Raw genomic sequence first — 19,757 nt, forward strand, 5'->3', positions numbered from 1 at the left:
GACGTCTGAGGCCAGTGCTGTAGTGCAGCAGGTTAAGCCACGGCTTGTGATGCCCACATCCCATATCAGAGTACTGGTTCAAGTCTTAGCTATTCTGCTTCTAATCTAACTCCCTGTTAATGGGCCAAGTCCCTGGTCCCTGCCACCCACATGGGAGACCTGGATGGAGTTCTTGGCTCCTGGCTTTGGCCTGGACCAGCCCTAGCTACTTGCAGCCATTTGGGGAGTGAATAAGCAGATGAACGATCTATAACTCTGTTTTAAAAATATGAATCTTAAATAAAAAAAAAGAAAAGGCACTTCTATAAACAGGATGGAAACAGTACTGAGTAGGGTGGCGTGATGACTGTCCTCTTGAAGAAACTACTACCCACTTTCACTGAAATGTAACTTTTAATAAACTTTACTATCACCTGATTAAAATGATTCAATTACTACAGGATTTATTGCTTTCTTGATCATACAAACTAATCTCTGCCTCATTTGTCTAACGATTCTTGGGAGAACTGAACACATACAAATATGGCATACACTTAGGAAGGGGGCTGGCACTCACCTTGAGGTCTCTGTGCACGATTCGTTTTTGGTGGCAGTACTGTACTGCAGACACGATCTGGACAGGGAGGGAGGGAGAGATTGAGAGGGAGATCCAAGTCAGTCACCATGGGTGTACATTTATAATTAAGATGGAAATGCTCTGTTAATGTTCACATATGCAAAATATTCAGTAAGCACTTGAATGTCTGTTTGGGTTTCATAAAACAATTTTCTAGAAAAATTCAGGGGTAAGGACAAGGAGAGCAGGGTGAGACAATGTTCTCCTTGTTCTCACTGGTTCATCCTACCTGCTGCCATTCACTTCATATGGAATGTGGTGCCACAACACAACTAACTTCCTGGGTCTCAATGATCCCAGCTGCCCAAAGGCCCAGGACCAGATGATCTTGTTCACTCTTTATCTTTAGATTTATCTATTTATTTGCAGACTGTCAGAGGGAAAGGGGGGGGGGGGGTTGTGAGAGAGAGAGAAAGGTGGGGGGAGACAGAAGAAATCTGTCCACTGGTTTACTTAAATGCCTGCAACAGCCAGGACTAGGGCAGATGGAAGCCAGGAGCCAGGAACTCATCTAGATCTCCTATGTGGAAGGCAGTACTAGGGCCATGTTATTCTGTCTCTCAGGTACATTAACAGGAAGCTGGACAGAGCGGCTAGTACTTCAATGAGGCACTCCACCACTTGGGACCACCTGTACTGGACATGTAACCTTACAGAAGCTTGTCTGGTATTCTGGTTTACAATAAGCATGGAGAAAGGGCCAGCGCCGCGGCTTAATAGGCTAATCCTCCGCCTGCGGCGCCGGCACACTGGTTCTAGTCCTGGCTGCCCCTCTTCCAGGCCCCTCTCTGCTATGGCCCGGGACTGCAGTGGAGGATGGCCCAAGTGCTTGGGCCCTGCACCCCATGGGAGACCAGGAGAAGCACCTGGCTCCTGCCTTTGGATCAGCGTGGTGCACCGGCTGCAGCACGCCGGCCGCGGCGGCCATTGGAGGGCGAACCAATGGCAAAGGAAGACCTTTCTCTCTGTCTGTCTCTCTCTCTGTGTCCACTCTGTCTGTCAAAAAAAAAAAAAAAAGGCATGGAGAAGCTGGGCTGGGATTATGTCATAGTCAGGGTTTTGATAAGCAGCATCATTATCTTATTTAATGAGTATTTGTAACATTAGATCCACTCATAATTAACTAAAGGTTCAAAATCCAATGTTAAAATACAGGTTTTAGAGCACCTGTTTTCCTTGGATTATCGCCATTGCTGCTGTGTGCTGCAGCATGAGAACCGGGAAAGTGCAACAGTTTGGTTTTCCAGAGCAAAGCAACAGGTTCATTATACCCAGGACACTGGCAAACTGAACTTACCAGGGCCTGATCCATTGTTTCCCTTTTCCCATTTTTCTATTTTTTTTTCTCGTACTGAGATTTCTTAAATATAATTTAAAATCTGCTTTTGATTCGGATTTGACAATCCTGCCCTTTCTCAAAGAGATCAAATAATTTATCTTTCTTTAGCTCCAAACTAACCTGATGCCACAACAAATCGAACATACTCGACTGTAGGCTGCTGCTTTTGCGCACTGTGTGCCAGGTTGGAAAGAGTCGTTTCTACAGAGGGCTGAGGACCTGGATGTTTCTGGGCTAACACATGAATGTCAGCCTGCTTCAAGTCCAGTCTTCCTTGACAAATGGAGGGCCAACACGACCAGTCCACTGAGAAAGAATCCATTCTCTTCCTTCGAAAATAATAAGATTTAAGCCAAAAAATAAAAATGGCATAGAAGGTAATCTGGGTGAGGAGGGAGAACAGCAAAGGAAAAACCATCTGCCGATGAGTGTGGGAAGAAGGGCCTATCGGAGGCAGAATGCAGATCACAAAGCAGTGTGCTTTGTGTGTGGCACACCTTCCTCTTTGTCATAAACAGGAAGTTGTTTTTGTTTTCATTTAAAATGATGACACACTATCAGCTCCTAGGAAGTGTGGTATTTAGAAACACAAAGCGGGAACACCAGTATCATGCTTGACCCTTCTGGATGCAAGGAATATGTCTTAGGCAAATATCCTGGCAAGAAGGGACTGCACTAATTCCATGTGCTATGCTGTAAATCAAGTCATTAACTGTAAAAGCACAGACACAAACCATCTTTCCTGGTCTAAGTCAAGGCTTTGGAATTTCTGCAGCAACCTTGAAATAAAAATCTGATTAATTTCTGCAGGATTTAGGTTAGCAAATGTCCAAGTCCCTCTGGCAAGCTGGATCCTGAGGGGGAAGGATGGAGATGGCAGAGGATAGGAAAGGAGTTGTGGGTTCAGCTTCAGCCCTACTCTTGCTAGTCTGTATTAGCTCTTTCCTGGTGGTCAATAACCTGTATCCACATCACTATCTCCAAGTCAGATTTACCTGATGGGAAGAATTTAAGTTGTATTGGGCAAAAAAAAAAATCTTGGCTTCTAGGTAGCCGATTGATACCAAGTGTGATCCAGTTATGGAAGGGATAGGCTTACTTCCTAATAAAAGTCTGAGTTTTTGGGTCGGTGCTGTGGCGTAGCAGGTGAGGACACCACCTGCAGTGTCGGCATCCCATATGGGTGCAGGTTTGAGTTCCAGCTGCTCCACTTTCTGATCTAGCTCTCTGCTACAGCCTGAGAAAGCAGTGGAGGATGACCCAAGTCCTTGGGCCTCAGCACCCACATGGGAGGCCTGGAGGAAGCTTCTGGCTTTGGATCAGCTCAGCTCCAGTCATTGCAGCCATCTGGGGAGTAACCAGTGGATGGAAGTCCTCTTTCTTTCTCTCTCTACCTCTGCCTCTCTGTAACTCTGCCTTTCAAATAAATAAATAAATCTTTAAAAAAAAAAAAAAAGTTTGCGTTTCCTCTCATAGGCCACAAATAAAATTATATTGGAACTAGAAAGAAACACAGATTTCCATCAAGCGTCACTTTATCTTTTTATAGAAAAGTGAAGACCAGAGAAGTAAAATGATAGCCAAAGTTAGCTTCAACTTTGAAATTTAGTAGATTTTAGTTCAAAGTATCCATTAATATGTTTTTTAAACTCTTAAAGGAAGAGCAAAAGTTAAGAGACTTGAGTCCTTAACTGTATACAGCAGACTAAAGGTAGCATCGAGAGGAAACTTAAAAATCAGCTAAAACTGCCTTTCTAACATATGAAGATTAAAAAGTCTCCCAATCCAAATGTAAGTGAATAAAAACTGAAAGGTTCTGAGAGAAAAGGGCTGGCACTGCCAATGAAATCACTGTCAGTGATTCTTCTGAATCAGGGGTAGCAAGTTATGGCTTAGGGGGTCGTCCTTGGTCCATCCTTGTTTCTGCAGGTGACAGTTCATGGGAATCCAGTCCTGCTGACCTTGTACACTATTATCTACAGCTGCTTCTATGCTGCAGAAGAGACTGTGTGAACCTCACAGCCTAAAACACGACTGGTCCTTTATAGGAAAAGGCTATGGATCCTTATCCTAGAGGAGAACACAGCACGGTCCTGACGAGTCTGAGGTCTGCACCTGGGCAGAGCTGCTCTTTCGAGGCAGGAATCTCTGGCAAGCTAATCTCCCACGCCTCAGCTGTCCTAGCATTAGCAAACAGGCAATATTCTTTAACTGACAAGGCTGCTGGCAAGACTTACTAATGTAGATAAAGCACTTGTCCCAGTGTCTGGCAGGTAACAGTCAGCCAGTAAATAGTAATCTTTATTAACAAAGATAGTTAAAAGTTGCCTTTATGCTTAAAACTGCTTATTAACAGAAGTATCTCTTTAAAGAAAAGTAAGCCACTGACAGATTACGGTATATCTTATGTAAGGCAAAACAGACAATGAATGTTGGCGTTGTGAAACCTTTCTTGCTAAAAGCTTGAAAATAGTTTTAATGAATGTAACCACAGGTACTTTTTAAAGGCTCTATTTTTTAAAGTTCAACTGTTAAAAAATGAAGGTTCAGGGTGAGACTAACATCCCAACTATAAAAGCGGGACTAGCACCCACAGTTGCCTCTACTACGGCACTTCAGGTATGGATGGTCCTACTTAATCAGTCTTTGTTGAACTGAATGGCCAACCCCTGCCATCCAGCCGGCCTTATGAGCATTTACGGAGGCAAACACTTGTTTGCTTCGGGTTTAAGCAAGATAACTTCATTAACAAACTAAAGACAAGTTGATTCATACCTGTCTAAATTTAGCTCTTGCTTCTTTTTCCTTCATTCTTCCATGTGCAACCAAATAGTCAAATACTTCACCTATAATCGAGAGAAATATAAGTAAACAGAAGTCCTACTTCTGAGCATTAATTTTCCCATAAATTGATAATGTTTCACTTTGCAATGCGTTAATTTCTAAGTACAGCTGTGAAGTTAGCCAGAAATATGTGGAATTTGAACTAAGCTAGGCTTACAGTTTTGTCCCCAGGCATTTAAAATAATCAGCATAATCTTTAAGCTGGAGAAAAAGTATTAAAATTAAATTCTCACATGCCTATACAACTTTTAATTTTAAGGGTGTTTTCTATACACTTTAATAAAAACTGACCAGTGAAAATTGAAAGTTAAAATGGATTAGGTTGGCCGGCGCCGCGGCTCAGTAGGCTAATCCTCCGCCTGTGGCGCTGGCACACCGGGTTCTAGTCCCGGTTGGGGTGCCGGATTCTGTCCCGGTTGCCCCTCTTCCAGGCCAGCTCTCTGCTGTGGCCAGGGAGTGCAGTGGAGGATGGCCCAAGTGCTTGGGCCCTGCACCCCATGAGAGACCAGGAGAAGCACCTGGCTCCTGCCTTCGGATCAGCGCGGTGCACTGGCTGCAGCACGCCGGCCGCGGCGGCCACTGGAGGGTGAACCAATGGCAGAGGAAGACCTTTCTCTCTGTCTGTCTCTCTGTGTCCACTCTGCCTGTCAAAAATTTAAAAAAAAAAAAAAAAGGATTAGATTATTCAGTTAAAAGAGTATGTCCTCATTGAACGATTAAGATAACAAAACATTTCCTGGGTAAATTTGTTTTATTCAAGAGATTATTTATCGAGTGCCTACTAATTGCCAGGCACTGTTCTAGGCTCTGGAGAAATGCAACAGAAAACACAGCAAAGCCTCCTTCCTCCTGGAATTTACATTCTAGTAGGGGAGCAAGGAAACATGAGAGGTTAAGTGCAGGGGAAAGAAACAGGCAGTGTGCTAGCTTGCGTGTGCTTTCCCAACCACTTGAGGGAGTAGAGAGTGGTTATTTGGGAGGAAGATTCCACCAAGTCAGAGACAGCAAGGAGGTCTTGAGGCACAGCTCCCAAAGAGCCCTGAGGACGCTGGCCTCCCCCTAAGTGAGCTGTAAAGCAGACAAGATCTAACAATTGGTCACTTGCTGGTTGAGGGAGGGTTAAGATGAAGGGAAGGAACAAGGACACCTCTAGGGAGCTCAATGTAACAATTTAACTACACCTGACAGTGGCTTGGGCTGAGCGGATTGGAATAGGAAATGGGGGCTAAAGACAGGGAAGGTAAAACCAAAAACTCCCCATAAACAGCTACAGCAATTTATGCCATGTTAATTCCTTGAGGAAGAGAGGTGACATTCTAGAGAACAGAGTGTTAGCACTGCCAACTGCTTATCAATTTAGCATAAATAAAGACTACCTCTGACACCAACAGAATACTTGTACAGAAAATTACACAGAAAATGTTTTGGGGAAAGAAATACATATACTTCTTATTCACACAGCATATGTAGCTCCGTCACCCTAGTAACAACATAAAATACCCTGACACTTAAAACAGCTTTCTGAATTATACAGGATCTTATGAGTTAAATGCTAGCTCAGTGAAATGTCAGCATTTTCTACGTGAATGAACTTCTATTTGCAGAAAAGTACACAATGTCAAAACAAGTGGTTAATAAGTGAAAACAATTAAGGATGTGGGCACAGTACACAGAAACAATTTTAACTTTTTAAAAAAATGGCTTAAGCCCAATAGTTCCTATACAGTAACACAGATGAAGTCCAAGCCTATCAATATGGTTTTTAAATATTTTTATTAATTCAAGTGCAACATAAACCTCTTAAGAGATTTCTGAAACTACAAAGTCATATTCACAATTACCAAGTTATAAATTAGGAATTAATTTTTTTAAGGCTTTATTTATTTGAGAAGCAGAATTACAGTGAGACAGAGAGACAGAGAGATCTTTCATCTGTTGGTTCACTCCCCAAATGGCCACAATGGCCAGAGCTGGACCGATCCAAAGCCAGAAGCCGGAGCTTTTTCCAGGTCTTCCACGTAGGTGCAGGGGTCCAAGCACTTGGGCCATCTTCCACTGCTTTCCCAGACCATTAGCAGGGAGCTGGATCAGAAGTGGAGCAGCTGGGACCTGAACCAGCACTACAGGCAGAGGCTTAACCTATGCCACAATGCTGGCCCCAGGAATTAAATTTATAATCCAAGATTTCAACCCAGATCTCTCCTCTTTTCCTTTATTAAAAAATGTATTAACACTTAGATTAAGCAGCTGAACGAAAATCTCCAGAAGCTATTTAGAGACAAAAGAGCGACAGTGACTCTCGCCCTGGTTGGGGTGTTGTTGGACAGAAGGCTGGGATAATTTGGAAAGGCCTCAGCCGCACTTCACGTCCTGTGACTGATGAGCGAAGGGATCCTTGGCACAGAACAATCTGAGCTTTCATGATCTCTGTTGCTTTGGATGATTTCTAGATCCTTTCCTCTTTTTTTTTTTTTTTAATTTATTTATTTGAAAGGCAGAGGGGGAGAGGGGAGAGGGAAGAGGGGAAAGGAGAGAGGGAGAGGGCCGTTGTGACCATCTGAGTGGTGAATCAGCAGATCTCTAACTCTGACTTTTAAATAAATAAACCTTTAAAAAAAAAAAGATTAAGGGAAAGGGGTAGTCAATTTAACGAACGTTTTGTTGTTTTGTCAAGGATACAACAATGTCTTGAAGACTGGCAGTGCGTTGTTCAGTTCATTAAAACTAACGGCCCACTCAAGACAATAAACTACTACCACCACTGATTAAGTACTGCCCAAACGCTGGTCAACGCAGATGGCTAACACCCCCACTCTGAAGTCAGCAAGTTCAGCTGGCCTGGTATTTGTCAAGACACATGGCTGAGAGGGGCCACTGCCTGCATTCACCCCCATCTGGCTTTTCCAAAGGCTATCTTCCTTCTGCTGGATCTGGATGCCTCTCAGGTGTTTTTGTCTTGCCCTCACGTAACAATAATACTGTCCAAGACCTGGGCACCTGAAACAGATGGGGACAGATGACTGTGACAAACTGCAAGCCCCAAGAGGCTCTCTGGTGTCAGAGGCAGGGGTCCAGGCCCAGCAGCACCACTGCAGTGAGATGCCCCACCCTCTGTTTCCTCCAAGGTGAAAGTCTCCCCATCTCCTCCTAACCACACCATGGAGTCATCATGAGACTATCTGACGCTTTCAGAAGGCACCAGGTAAGAGAAAGCACCTTGAACTCTGATGAGGCTACACCAACGAGGAATTTATGAACTCTACTTATGGGTGCCTATCTATAAAGCAAGTAGGAAGGTTAGAATTCCATATAGATTTTTTAGTCCTATAAAATTAAGTCTCTAGCTTTTCCTACTATTCCTCGGGTCTTAAAATACCAACTAACAACGAATTACAAGTGTGAAAAAGTGGTCAGAGCATGGGAAGTCAGGTTTTATCTCCTGTAATTCACTTTTCCTCACAAGTTTACAATCTTTTATTTAATGAGGCTATGATTTAACATTGCATCTCTGGGTTTTGCAGCCTGGATTAAGGTGCTAACGATTTAACTACCATCCTGCAGATTCAGCAGAACGTATCCCCAGCAGTTCGTAATATCACAGATGGAGTCCAATCCTGGTTGGTGAGTACCTGCTCTGTGTCAGGCATCGACACCAACAGCTGAGCAGGACAGTTTCTGAGCCCCACAATCAGAAACTGTATGCTCAGTCCAAACTCAGTCCGAAAATGAGAATCTTCATAAAAAGACAGCATGCATTTCAGAAAATGCCTACAGCTTTACAACCTTGTAGGCAAATATGTATCAGTCTTTAATCTCTATTTTAAGGAAAATATAGTTACTGTAATCATTTCTGGCCTTGGGAAAGATGATATATTAAATCTGATAAACAAAAACATGGAATACATATTTATTTCAAACAAACCAGTAAATACATTTAAAAATCCAGTATTTGGGATAAACAAAATGTACACATACAAACACACACACACACATACCCCAAATCGACTGTTATTCAGTCTTAAAAATGAAGGAAATTCTAGCATGCTGCAACATGGATAATCTGGGAGATATTATGCACTGTGAAATCAGCCAGTGACAAAAGGGCAAATCCTTATGACCCCATTATACTGGATCTGTAGACGAGTCAAATCCATAGAGCCAGGAATAGAGTGGTCATCACCAAGATCTGGGGAAGTGGAACTGGAGAGTCCATGTTTCATGGGGATGCATCTGTAGCTCAGGAAGATGAAAAGCTCTGAAGAATGGTGAGTGCTGCACAGCAATGTGACTGTCACACTGTCACTGTCAACAATGTGACTGAACCACACACTTGTGAATGGATAGGATAGCAAATTCCATGTGATGTCTATTTTAATCCAATAAAACAAATCTAACTACTTGAATATTATCATTTTATAATCCTAATGGTGATAACCCACAGAACTGCTAAGCCAGTATATTACAACTCTGGATTTAGAAAAAAAATCTTAACCATTATCCATATGGGCAGTGAAGTAGTGTATTCTTTTTAAAGAAAAGAAAATACGGGCTGGCACTATTAAAGCCTTGGCCTGCAGCACCAGAATCCCATATGGGAACCGGTTCAAGACCGGCTGCTCCACTTCCAGTCCAGCTCTCTGCTAATGCACCTGGGAAAGCAGCGGAGGGTGGCCCAAGTCCTTAGGCCCCTGCACCCACGTGGGAGACCTGGAAGAAGCTCCTGGCTCCTTGCTTTGGATTGGCTCAGCTCTGGCCGTTTCAGCCATTTGGGGAGTGAACCAGTAGATGGAAGACCCCTCTCTCTGTATCTACTTCTCTCTGTAACTCTTTCAAATAATAAAATAAATATTTAAAAACAAAGAAGCCTTCAATATATTAGAGTGCTCTTACCTCCGCTTGCATACTCCATGATTAGGTAGAGTGTTTTTTCAGTTTCAATGACTTCAAATAACTTCACTGGGGGAGGTGAGAGAACATAACAGGAAAAGAAACAATTGTTTATATTCACAAACCACACATATAAACCGTAACTTTAAAAACCAAGTTTTTCTCTGTTACAGATTTTAATAGCTCGTCTTCTTAAAACTGCATTTAGTGAGTTTTATCTTAAATTACAACAATGGAAAAGGTTTTATAGAAGCGTGGAATTCCATAAATATAGACCTTCTAGGTGCCCACAAAAGTGACTTCAGTGCACACTAGTAGTCTAGCCAAGGGCATCTACTCGGACTGGCTCCATTGTGCCACTGTCTGGCTGTGTACTGGCTCGCTGACCTCCTAGTAGCTCATCTTTTGTGCCACAGGACAAGTGGTTCTCTTTCTCTCCATTTGTAGAATCACTCAGATTTACTCCACTCCTACAAGTGCTGGTCTATTCACTGGTCATTAAGGCTTTAAGGACCAAATTATACTTCGTTGCTTGGGAAACGTAACTCTGTAAGACCAAGGGTTCCTTGAAACAAGTAGAAGAGATCATGGTGCAACTGTAAAGAACTTTAGAGAATGATTTTCAGTGGGTAAGTGTGATTTTGCCATCGCAATTCCTTGTTACTGATAGAAATATTCCTACTACTGCCAATTCATAAAACCATTAACAGCAATTAGAAATAATTATTTATAAATGCAACTAAAACGAATCTCTGAGACTACCAAGTCATTTTGCATATGTACTTAATTTTGTTAATATTTACTTTAGAATTAAATTCACCCAAAAGGGGTGGGTGTGTGTGATTCTGGTATTAAAAAATATTTAACAAAGTTAAGACATATGTGTTGGTAAACAAGCAAAATAAAAATAAAATCCAATATTCCAATGCAAATTTTCTTTTCTAGAAAAATTATTTTAACACAATAGGAATTTTAAAAAATCTTAACCTACTATCAAAGATACATTAGTAAGTAGGAAACTCTATTCAGAGTACAATTTAATTACTTGAAAGGCGAAATAAATACATTGAGTAATAAAGTGTTTTTGATGGAAAGCTGGAACCTGAAAATCAGAGTTGGCTGGCTATCCCCAAAGGCCTAAAAATGAAAAGCAGAAATACCTATGTTTGGATGATTTAAAATCTTCATTATTCGTACTTCTCTGAAGAGCTAAAAAAAAAAAAAAAAAAAGACACAATTTTCCCAAAACAAATTATTAAACATTAGATTCCACTGCTGCAGCAGAAATTCTTCTCTTAGCTATCTGGTTCGCTGCTAATGTTCTAAGACTAACATGAAAGTTTGGAGTGGCTTAAAAGTACCCTTACCATCTATTACCAAATGGTGTTCCCACTTCTAGCCGCCTTACCTCCTCTCAGTTGGTAAAACGTGCTATCTCTTCATCCTTCGAGTCTCAAGCATATGCTCTGAAAACTTCTCTAAGTGGGTCTCACTTGTTCTAGATCACAGATGTCTGCCCGCTTCTTCCCCAGAATGTGTCAAGCTGTGATGATGCAGGAAGTACGCCTGTCTCCTCACTACTAGACATCTGGAACCAACCATGGCACACACAGGAGCACACTGGCTTGGCAAATGCCTGCTTGAAAGCACTGACCACCACGTGGTTTGAGCCAGCCTCCCTAGCACTCTGATTCCCACACTCCCTTAAGTCCTGACTGGCAGGGTGCTTGTTACCAAGTTGTCAGAGTTTTTCTGCCAGGAGAAGTCAAATGCAAGCAACCACTTTTAGTCTTTATTATTTACTTTATTTAAAAGGCAGAGTGACAGAAGATGATACGCACACGCACACACACATACACACAGAGGGAGAGAGGGAGAGAGGAGAGAGAGAGAGGAGAGAGAGAGAGAGAGAGAGAGAGAGAGAGAGAGAAAGCAATGTTTTATTCACTGGTTCACTCCTCAAATGCCTACCACAGCCAGGGCTGGGACAGGCCGAAGCCAAGAGCCAGGAACCCAATCCAGCAGTCCTACGGTGGTGGTAAGCACTGCTTTCCCAGGCACACAAGCAGGGAGCTGGGTCAGAAGCAAAACAGCAAAGACTTGAACCAATGCTTCAATACAGGATGCTGGCATCGCCTGCAGAGGCTTAACCCGTGAAAATTACTACTAGCAGTGCAGCTGACCAAAACAAAATGAATTAGAGCCAAAGAGCAAGAAAAAAAGACAGAATACTATAGGAACTCAATGGAGAGAGAGCTTGCTTCTGTCTAGGGTGGTGTGTGCCATGGAGGTATCAGACTTAAGCAGGATTTAAAATATAGGTATCTAGAGTTGAACATGCAGTAGGTGTGCTCTGTGTATGTGAAAAAAGATGGAGAGGAGCAAACAATTCAGTTATTTAAGGAAGACCAAGAGATCCATCTTGGCAAGAGCAGCAAATTTCCAAGTGAGCACTTCAGGCTACCACATAGGAACTTAGACAAACTGCAGGTTTCCCAGGTTCTACCGACCGCTACACCTGAAGTGAGGCTTCAGAATATTTCATTTCAGCAACCACCCCAAGATGTGGTGGTTTGAAAAAATATATCTATATGGGCCAGTGGTTTGGTGTAGCAGGTAAAGCCATCATCTGCAACACTGGCATCCCATATGGGTGCCAGCTCATGTTCTGACTGCTCCAGTTCTGATCCATCTCCCTGCTAGGGGCCTGGAAAAAGCAGCAGAATATGGCCCAAGTGTTTGGGTTCCTGAAACCCATGTGGGAAGACATGAAGGAGACTCCTGGCTTCAGCCAGGACTAGGGCCATCTGGGGAGCAAACCAGTGGATGGAGGATCTTTCTCTCCCCACAACCCCTTCTCTGTAATTCTTTAAAATGAACAAATAAATCTCTTTTTTAAAAGATTTATTTATTTATTTGAAAGAGTTATATAAAGAGAGGAGAGGCAGAGAGAGAGAGAGAGAGGGAAAGAGGGGAGGAGGGGTCTTCCATCTGATGGTTCACTCCCCAAATGGCTGCAACAGCTGGAGCTGCGCTGATTCGAAGCCAAGAGCCAGGAGCTTCTTCCGGTTCTCCCATGCAGCTGCAGGGGCCCAAGGACTTGGGCCATCTTCTACTGCTTTCCCAGGCCATAGCAGAGAGATGGATCAGAAGTGGAGGAGCTGGGTCTCGAACCAGCGCCCACATGGGATGCCAGTGCTTCAGGACAAGGCATTAACCCACTGCGCCACAGCGCCGAACCCACAAATAAATCTTAAAAAAAAAAAAAAAAGGCCCATCAATTCCTCTCCCTAAAAGGCAAAACTTAATATTTCTTCCTTTGAAAGTGGGCTGGACTTGGTGACTGATTCTTATCCAGCAGAATATGGGACAGTGACAGTGGGAACTTCAGAGACCAGGTACTGGAATGGGCGCCATGTTCTCGCACTGCTCTCAGAGTGTCATGAGCACATTCGAGCACCTCTGTGGACAGGCCCCCCCCCGACAGGCGGTGAGAACACATGCCCACAGAGCGAGGACCTGCAGTCTTGGTAAGAGCCACGAGAAAGGAGCCTATGGAAACTGCTCCATCAGCCCCGGAACTCTCTGGATGAGAGTAGGTGGGATTGACATCTGAGGAAATCCTCTCTATAGAGTGCCTGAGTCAGATCAGCCACACACGTCACTCTCCAACTCTGGAACAGAAACTGGAGCTGACTGAATTGATTCGCTTTTGCTAAGTTTTGGAGTTAACTTATTAGACAGCAGCAGACAACTAACATAACACAATACACTGGGAATCTCTGACACACGGCAAAAATCATGCCAGAGACACACTGTGGAAACACAACGGAGAGGCCCGCACCTGGCTCACTTGGTTAATCCTCTGCCTGCGGTGCTGGCATCCCATATGGGCGCCGGTTCTAGTCCCGGTTGCTCCTCTTCCAATACAGCCCTCTGCCATGGCCTGGGAAAGCAGTAGAAGATGGCCCAAGTCCTTGGGCCCCTACGCCCACATGTGAGCCAGAAGAAGCTCCTGGCTTCGGATCGGCACAGCTCCAGCGCTTGCGGCCATTTGGGGAGTGAACCAATGGAAGGAAGGAAGACCTCTCTCTCTCAGTCTCTCCCTCTCAATGTCTAACTCTACCTCTCAAATAAATAAATATTAAAAAAAAAAAAAAACACAAAGGAAAGACAAATGGAGCCACAGAGAGATGACTAATAAAAAGCTTAGTCCTGTAGACGGAAAGAGCAGATAGCCACAAATTCTCAAACAGGGGTGGGCATCGTGGTACAGCGAGTTAAGCTGCCATTTGGGAAGCTGCAAACCATACTGAGTGGCTAGTCTGAGTCTCAGTCCTCCATTTCTGATCCAGCTTCCTGCTAATGTGCCTGGAAAGACAGCGGATTATGGCCCAAGCACATGGTTTCCTGCCACCTGTGCAGGAGACCTGGATGGAGCTCCTGGCTTGGCTTGGCCTATCCCTGGCTGTTGTAGGCATTTGGAGAGCAAACCAGAGAATGGAAGATCTAGAAGACCCTATAAGCCCCTCTGTCACTTTCCTTGTCACTCTGCCTTTGGAATAAATAAATCTTAAAAAAAGATTCCCATGTAGGGTACTGTCAGGATATAACCAAAATAACTTCATATATTTACCTATCAGAATGATCTATCAGGTAGAAATTGGCAGGAAGCAAATGAGTTAATGAAATTCATGCCAACACAAACGAGGAGGATGGGGAAGAGGCAAAAAGCTAACAGTTATCAAGTGTCTAGCATATCTGAAGCAGAGCTAGATAGATGCTTTACATGTATAATGTTATCTTAGTTTCAGTAACTTAAGTGTACAGAAATACCCATTTCTTTAGTTATTCTTACTTATTTGCAAAGTTGTACAAAAGATTCCCTTATAATTTAAATTATTCTCTATCTGGTGCTTTTCTTCTTCAGTTTTTTGTTTTTAAATTTTATTTATTTGAAAGGAAGAGTGGTGGGTGGGAGGGCAGGAAGAGACACAGAGAGAGATATCTCTCACCTGCTGGTTCATTCCCTAAATGGCTACAATAGCCAGAGTTGGGCCAGTCCAAAGCCAGGAGCCAGAAGCTTCTTCTGGGTCTCCCACATTGAGTGCAAGGGCCCAAGTACTAGGGCCATCTTCTACCACCTCCCAAACGTATTAGCAGAAAGCTGGAGCTGAAGTGGAGGAGTCAGGGCTTGACCTGGGGCATATGGGGCAGCAGCTTTACTCACTGCCTCATAATGCCATCCCCAGGGAAGATTTTCTTTCCTTCTTTCTTTAAGATTTACTTATTTGAGAGGTGGTGGGGGGTGGGAGTGGGTTTCTATCTACTAGTTCACTGCCTAAATGGACACAATGGCCAGAGCTGAGCCAATCCAAAGCCAGGAGCAAGGAGCTTCTTCTGGGTCTCCCACGCATATGCAGGTGCCCAAGGCCTTAGGCCATCTTCTATTGCTTTCCCAGGCCATAGCTGGGAACTGGATCAGAAGTGAAGCAGTCAGGACTCAAACTAGTGCCTATATGGGATGCCAGTACTGCAAGCAGCAACTCTACTACACCACAGCGCCAGCCCCAAGATTATCTTAGAGACAATATAGAAACTACAAACCAAGTAAAAAAAAAGTCTGATACATTCAACTGTATTAAAATTAGGAATTTCAGCTATTCAACAAAAGACAACATCAAGAGTGAAGATATGGGGCTGGCGCCATGGCATACTTGGTTAGTCCTCCACCTGCAGCGCCAGCATCCCATATGGGCGCCGGTTCTAGTCCTAGTTGCTCCTCTTCCAGTCCAGCTCTCTGCTATGACCTGGGAAGGCAGTGGAAAATGGCCCAAGTGCTTGGGCCCCTGCACTCGCATGGAAGACTGGGAAGAAGCACCTGGCTCCTGGCTTCAGATCGGTGCAGCTCCAGCCCTTGCGGCCATTTGGGGAGTGAACCAATGGAAGGAAGACCTCTCTCTCTGTTTCTCTCTTTCACTGTCTGTAAATCTACCTGTCAAATAAATAAAATCTTTTAAAAAAAGAGTGAAGATATTTGTCATATATAATAGTATACCAAATATATAATGATCCTCTAAAATGAACAGGATATAAGAATCTACTGGAGATTGAACAAAAGGCCCAAGCAAGAGGACAGATGGTATAGTTCAGTGGGTTAAGTCCCCACCTGGGATGCCTGTATCCCTCACTGGAGTGCTGAGTACCAGCCTACTCTGCTTCTGATTCAGCTTCCTACCAATGGGCCTGGAGCAGGGAGGGGGTGGAGGGGAGTGGCTGATGGAGCAAGTACTTTGGTTTCTTCTACCTTCACAGAAGACCCAGATGGAGTTCCTGGCTCCTGGCTTTGGTCTGGTCAGCAGATAGAAGATCAGTCTCTCATTCTCTGTCATTCTGCCTTTCAAGTAATCAAATAATAAAGAAAAAAATTTTTTTTAAATTTACTTATTTATTTGAAAGGCAGAGCTACGGAGAGGCAGAGGTATAATGGGGACAGGGAGATGACTTTCATCTGATGGTTCACTCCCCAAATGGCCACAGCTGAGCCGATCTGAAGCCAGGAACTTCCCCTGGGTCTTCCACATGGGTGCAGGGGCCCAAGGACTTGGCTCATCTTCTACTGCTCCCCTAGACCATAGCAAAGAGCTGGATCAGAAGTGGAGTGGAGTAACTCTGCCTTTCAAATAAATAAATAAATCTTTAAAAATATATATATATGTGTGTGTGTGTGTGTGTGTGAAAAGATGCTGTTCCTCTTCAGTAATCAGGAAAATGTTAAAATTAAAACCACAGTAAAATATCACTTTTTAATATCCACCAGATTAGTGGCAAGAACTAAAAAATCAGAGAAAAACTATGATAAGGAAGAACATTCTTGCATCCTATCGTATATGCCACCAAAGGACTATAAATCAGCACAACTGCTTTGGAAACACTTCGGTTTTTAACAAATGGAGATAAATATTCCCTGTGAGCCAAGAATTCTACTACTGAGTATTTACCCTTAAAAAACTTGCACAAGGGCTGGCACTGTGGTGTAGTGGCATAGTGGATAAAGTCACCGCCTGTAGAGCCAGCATCCCATTTGGGTGCCAGTTTGAGTCCCAGCTGCTCCGTTTCCAATCCAGCTCTCTGCTATGGCCTCGGAAAGCAGAAGATGGCCCATGTATTTGGGCCTCTACACCCAAGTGGGAGACTTGGAAGAAGCTCCAGGCTCCTGGCTTCGGATCAGCCCAGCTCCATCAGTTGTGGCAACCTAGGGAGTGAGTCAGCAGATGGAAAACTTCTCTTCCCCCCGCCCCACCTATCCATCTCTCTCCCTTTTAAATAAACTAATCATTAAAAAAATAAAAAAGAAAAGAAAAGAAACTTGCACAAAGGGCTAGACTTGTAGCACAGTGGGTTAAAACACTGCTTGAGATGCTGGCATCCCATACAGGAATGCCATTTCAAGTCCTGGTTGTTCCACTTCTGATCCACCATCCTGCTAATACACCTGGGAAAGCAGCAAATGATAGCCCAAGTCCTTGGGCCCTGGCACTCATGTGGGAGTCCAGGTAAGAGTTCCAAGCTCTTGGCTTCAGCCTGGTCCTGCACAGGCCATTGCAGCCACTTGGGGAGTCAAAAACAGATGGAAATGTGCACACACATTCTCAAATCCTCCCTCCCTCCGTCACTCTGCCTTTCAAATAAATAAATAAATAAATGTTTTAAGAACAAAAAAACATAAAAAAAAAAAAAAAGAAAAACATTTTCACAAGTGCACCACCAGAACACACACAGAATGATTCAAGAGTTCCAGGCTCCTGGCTTCAATCTGGCCCAGCCCTGGTTGTTGGCATCACTGGGGGAATAAATCAGCAGATGAGATCTGTATCTCCCTGTCGCTCTACCTTTCAAATAGATAATACAACTCTACAAAAATAAAAAAGTATCAAATATTGGTACTATCATATCATTTCAGATGATATGTAAGAAATTCTCCCATTCTCCAAAACCTGAGGATCTAGTAGCCAAGAGTCCAAGGATTGGGATAATATCAGGAAACATTAATTTAGTGTTTGGTACTAACAAAACAGATTTGAAAGACTGTATTGGTTATGCATCCCATGCAAGGTGTACATCAGTATGTTCCTCTGCTGCCTTCCCACTGGGAGGATGCTAGAAATGCTTCTTCACGGAAGTCACGAGTCAGCCAAGCTACAGGAAATCATAGCATTGCGTCCTAATGCTGGTTCAGTAATTCACTGCATGACTGATAAGCTACAATCTCAGAGAACTTCAATTCACTCATCTATAAAACACAGATTTTTAAAAATTGCTTCATCACTACTATGAAAAGTACACACAACAACATAGGTGTGTGTAGTCATTAAGAATTTGATTGGGGGGCCGGAGCTGTGGTGCAGCTGGTTAAAGCCCTGGCCTGAAGCACCAGCATCCTATATGGGCACCAGTCCCAGCTGCTCCTCTTCTGCTCCAGCTCTCTGCTATGGCCTGGGAAAAGCAGTAGAAGGTGGCCCAAGTGCTTGGGCCCCTGCACCTGCATGGGAGACGCGGAAGAAGCTCCTGGTTCCTGGCTTCGGATCAGCGCAACTCTGGCCGTTGCGGCCATTTGGAGGGTAAACCAGCGGATGGAAGACAGCTCTCTGTCTCTAAACTTTTTCAAAAAAAAAAAAAAAAAAAAAAAACTTAAAAGAAACGGGTTAGAGGCCAGTGCTGTGAAGTAACAGGCAAAACCACTGCCTGCAATGCCTCTACTTCCGATCCAGCTCTCTGCTATGGCCTGGGAAAGCAGTAGAGGATGGCCCAAGTCCTTGGGCCCCTGAGCCCACGAGGGAGATCGGGAGGTAGCTCCTGGCTCCTGGCTTTGGATCGGTGCAGCTCCAGCTGTTGCAGCCATCTGGGGAGTGAACCAGTAGATGGAGGACCCCCAACCCCTCTGACTCTGCATTTCAAATAAATAAATAAATCTTCTTTTAAAAAACAATTTGATTAATCAAAAAACTTTTTTGCTTAAATAAAGGGGAAAAAATTGTCTCTACCTCTCTCTGTAACTCTTTCAATTAAATAAAATAAATATTTTTTAGTCTTTTTTTTTTTAGTCTTTTTTTTCTTTTTTAATTTTTGACAGGCAGAGTGGACAGTGAGAGAGAGAGAGAGAGAGAGACAGAGAGAAAGGTCTTCCTTTTGCCGTTGGGTCACCCTCCAATGGCCGCCGTGGTAGGCGCGCTGCGGCCGGCGCACCGCGCTGATCCGATGGCAGGAGCCAGGTGCTTCTCCTGGTCTCCCATGGGGTGCAGGGCCCAAGGACTTGGGCCATCCTCCACTGCACTCCCTGGCCACAGCAGAGAGCTGGCCTGGAAGAGGGGCAACCGGGACAGGATCGGTGCCCCGACCGGGACTAGAACCCCGTGTGCCGGCGCCGCAAGGCGGAGGATTAGCCTAGTGAGCCGCGGTGCCGGCCAAAATAAATATTTTTTAAAAAATTTATTTATTTGAGGGGCCACTGATGTGGTGCAGTGAGTTCAGCAACTATCTGCAATATCTGCATCCATGTGAATAGCAGTTCCAGACCTGCCTGCACTTCCAATCCAACTCCCTACTACTTTGCCTGGCAGGGCAATGGCAGATGGCCTGAGTGCTTGGGAACCATGCCATCCACATGGAGAGAACTAGATGGAATTCCAGGCTCCTGGCTTTGGTCTGGTCCAGCCCTGGCCATTGCAGCAGGTAGCTGGGGAGGCGGTAAATAATGGCTAAGTATTTGGGCCTCTGCTATCCATGTGGAAGACCAGGATGGGATTCACAGCTCCTGGCTTTGACCAGGCCCAGACCTGGCTTTTGCAGAAATTTAGGGAAGAGAACCAGTGTATGGACATTCTTCCTATGCCTTTCAAATAAATAAATGAATAAACAAACATATCCTTAAAAAAAAAAAAAAAAGAAAGAAAAGAAAAGCCTTAGGCCCATTTTGGGCTGCAATTTACAAAGAAACACTTTTGTAAATATTTATTTTTTACTTATTTCCATCTACTTGAAAGGAACAGCAATAAGAGACCTTCCATTCAC

The 19,757-nt window shown here is 43.9% G+C and overlaps 1 protein-coding gene across 1 annotated transcript in view; it reads right to left on the reverse strand.

Annotated features, from left to right (window-relative positions):
* MARK3 (microtubule affinity regulating kinase 3) overlaps positions 1-19,757 on the reverse strand; it is a 99,457-nt gene that overhangs the window by 32,693 nt on the left and 47,007 nt on the right. The window contains 4 exon segments of the mRNA XM_062181087.1: positions 557-613; positions 4,731-4,801; positions 9,690-9,755; positions 10,847-10,895. Of these exon segments, the coding sequence (XP_062037071.1) occupies positions 557-613; positions 4,731-4,801; positions 9,690-9,755; positions 10,847-10,895 (243 nt within the window).

The sequence above is a fragment of the Lepus europaeus genome, chromosome 22 (genome assembly GCF_033115175.1).
Source record: "Lepus europaeus isolate LE1 chromosome 22, mLepTim1.pri, whole genome shotgun sequence".
NCBI classification, from domain to species: Eukaryota; Metazoa; Chordata; class Mammalia; order Lagomorpha; family Leporidae; genus Lepus; species Lepus europaeus.